Below are 2,694 nucleotides of genomic sequence, written 5' to 3'. Positions count from 1 at the left end.
GGACACCCACCAAAGGTCTATATCTTTTGTATATAGACCAGTTCTAGTATGTTATATAGGATATATTTCATAATGATGACAGCATTTCTGAATGGCAGGTATATATACAAAAATATAAACCCGACCACATCAAAGGTTGATGTCATAATTATGAGATATATATATTTTCTTTGATGATTGAAACCATTATGGCCAAAATAATAATAATAATAATAATAATAATAATAATAATAATAATAATAATAATAATGATGATAAATAATAATAATAATAATAATAATGACAATGATAATAGCAAGGCTGCAAAAGTCATGGCAGCCATTTTGTTTGGGGGTGAATCCTACTTAGTAACACTACCGCGTTACTAATAATTTCTATGTTTCTTACTCCTTTTTTATTAGTGAGAGTGACATCAGCTTTATACTCCAGTAGCAGTTCAACTATTCCTTTATGACCTTGATGACAGGCAATACCAAGTGGTGCATCCTACAAAATAATAATTATAAAAGAATGATAATTATGTCTCTTAGTTACATCATCCTTATCAGCTATATTAACATCAGCTTTATGCTCCAGTAGTAGTGCAACTATTTCTGTATGTCCTGCTATAGAGGTCATAACAAGTGGTGTATGCTAACATGATGATGATAATAATAATAATAATAATAATAATAATAATAATAATAATTACTGTGATTCTTACTTTTTGTTTATTAAGGTGATTGACATCAGCTCCATGGTTCAGTAGTAGTTCAACTACTTCTGCATGTCCTGGTATACTGGCATTACCAAGTGGTGTATTCTACATAATAATAATAATAATAATAATAATAATAATAATAATAATAATAATAATTACTGTGATTCTTACTTTTTGTTTATTAAGGTGATTGACATCAGCTCCATGCTCCAGTAGTAGTTCAACTACTTCTGCATGTCCTGGTATACTGGCATTACCAAGTGGTGTATTCTACATAATAATAATAATAATAATAATAATAACAATAATAATAATAATAAAAATAAAAATAAAAATAAAAATAATAATAATAATAATAATGCAATGTCTCTTACTCCATTTTTATCAGTAACATTGACATTAGCTCCATGCTCCAGTAGTAGTTTAACTATTTCTGTATGTCCTGGTATACTGGCATTACCAAGTGGTGTAAGCTACATAATAATAATAATAATAATAATAATAATAAATAATAATAATAATAAATAATAATAACAATTGTTTTATCTTTTGTCTTTTTATGTTCGGTTTCTCTTATTTCTTGTTTTGTCCTTAGTGTATTTTATTGTGTATGTCTGTGTGTTGTATGATAATAATAATAATAATGATAATAATAATAATAATTATTAATGTTTACATATTGTTGTTAATTGTATTGATTGCTAAATAATTTCTCATACTTCATTTTCATCAGTAACATTGACATTAGCTCCATGCTCCAGTAGTAGTTCAACTATTTCTGTATGTCCTCGTATACATGCCATAGCAAGTGGTGTACGCTAGCATGAACAAATAACATTAGTAATGCGGTAGCGTTACTAAGTAGGATTCACCCCCAAACAAAATGGCTGCCACGACTTTTGCAGCCTTGCTATATTAATATTGGTGTTTAATAGGATTATAAATACTGAATTAAAAATTTTATCTCTTGAAAAATTTGAATGCTGTCTAGATTCCTATCCCAGTTGAAAAGAAAATATTGACATTAACTTAGTAAACCTTATTGTTATGCAAAGCTATACAATTACTCAGATTTAATGATAAATTATTAACAAATCATTTGACTCTCATCTCATTATCTCTATTCTCAAAAATTTTTATTTCATGTAGTATCTTGCACACTGTGTAATGCACAGAACAGGTGTTGCATAGTGTATGCTGGGCTCTGTTAAGGCTCTTCATTATTTATTTCTTTTAGTATAATAATAATAGTAGTAAATTTTATTTAGTTAATGTAAAACTGTAATAATAAAATAATGATGTGATTGTAATGGAAAACTATCATATATAACTACAATTTATTGTTTTTGCTGCATTTTGGGACTTTTCCTATCTTCTTCTAGTATGTAATAATACTATACTTAAAATTAAATATTAATGGACTAGCTACTTGATCAGTAGGGCCCAACTAAATTTCTGTTACACTTGTCTCTTTAAATAAACAGCAATCTCTTACTTTTTGGCTATTTGTGTGATTGACATCAACTCCTTTTTGTTTCAGTAGTAGTTTAACTATTTCTGTATGCCCTCCTATACAAGCCAAACCAAGTGGTATATTCTACGTAATAATAATAATAATAATAATAATAATAATAATAATGATAGTAACAGGAACATGCAATAACTACCATGTCTCTTACTTCATGATTATCAGTGAGATTGAAAAAAGATTTGATTTTAGAGTCAGCATCATTTTCATGTAAAGCAGATTTAAGACGATTAGCTCTTTCTTGAATAAGAAGCTCAACTATTTCTGTGTGCCCAGCCTGACAAGCACAATGAAGTGGTGTAGATCTATTTTTATCAAGGGCAGAGATATCCACTGTTTTGTCTTGTAATAATTTAGCAACTTTATCAGAGTTATTCATCAAACAGGCTCGGTGGAGTGGTGTCAAGTTAAGTTCATCTGTATAAATAAAGAGAATTGTTGTATATAATTATACCTGAGCATGTTA

General features: G+C 28.2%; 2 protein-coding genes across 2 annotated transcripts in view; both read right to left on the bottom strand.

The window, feature by feature from the left end:
* The window catches only part of LOC109583490 (ankyrin repeat domain-containing protein 17-like), a 5,060-nt gene extending 4,575 nt beyond the window's left edge, over positions 1-485 (bottom strand). The window contains exon 1 of the mRNA XM_019998876.1: positions 388-485. The gene's annotated coding sequence lies outside the window, so the exon portion shown is untranslated. The remainder of the gene's footprint in view (positions 1-387) is intronic.
* A 102-nt stretch (positions 486-587) lies between these two features.
* The window catches only part of LOC109583489 (26S proteasome non-ATPase regulatory subunit 10-like), a 6,887-nt gene continuing 4,780 nt past the window's right edge, over positions 588-2,694 (bottom strand). Inside the window, exons 2-8 of the mRNA XM_019998875.1 lie at positions 2,380-2,645; positions 2,196-2,297; positions 1,420-1,518; positions 1,075-1,173; positions 872-970; positions 704-802; positions 588-602 (exon numbers count right to left, since the gene is read on the bottom strand). Coding sequence (XP_019854434.1) covers positions 588-602; positions 704-802; positions 872-970; positions 1,075-1,173; positions 1,420-1,518; positions 2,196-2,297; positions 2,380-2,645 — 779 coding nt within the window. The remainder of the gene's footprint in view (positions 603-703; positions 803-871; positions 971-1,074; positions 1,174-1,419; positions 1,519-2,195; positions 2,298-2,379; positions 2,646-2,694) is intronic.

Source organism: Amphimedon queenslandica, unplaced genomic scaffold (genome assembly GCF_000090795.2).
Source record: "Amphimedon queenslandica unplaced genomic scaffold, v1.1 AMPQUscaffold_13302, whole genome shotgun sequence".
Lineage (NCBI taxonomy): Eukaryota > Metazoa > Porifera > Demospongiae > Haplosclerida > Niphatidae > Amphimedon > Amphimedon queenslandica.
The sequence above is the reverse complement of the archived record's forward strand: the minus strand, read 5'-3'. Positions and strand labels throughout refer to the sequence as shown.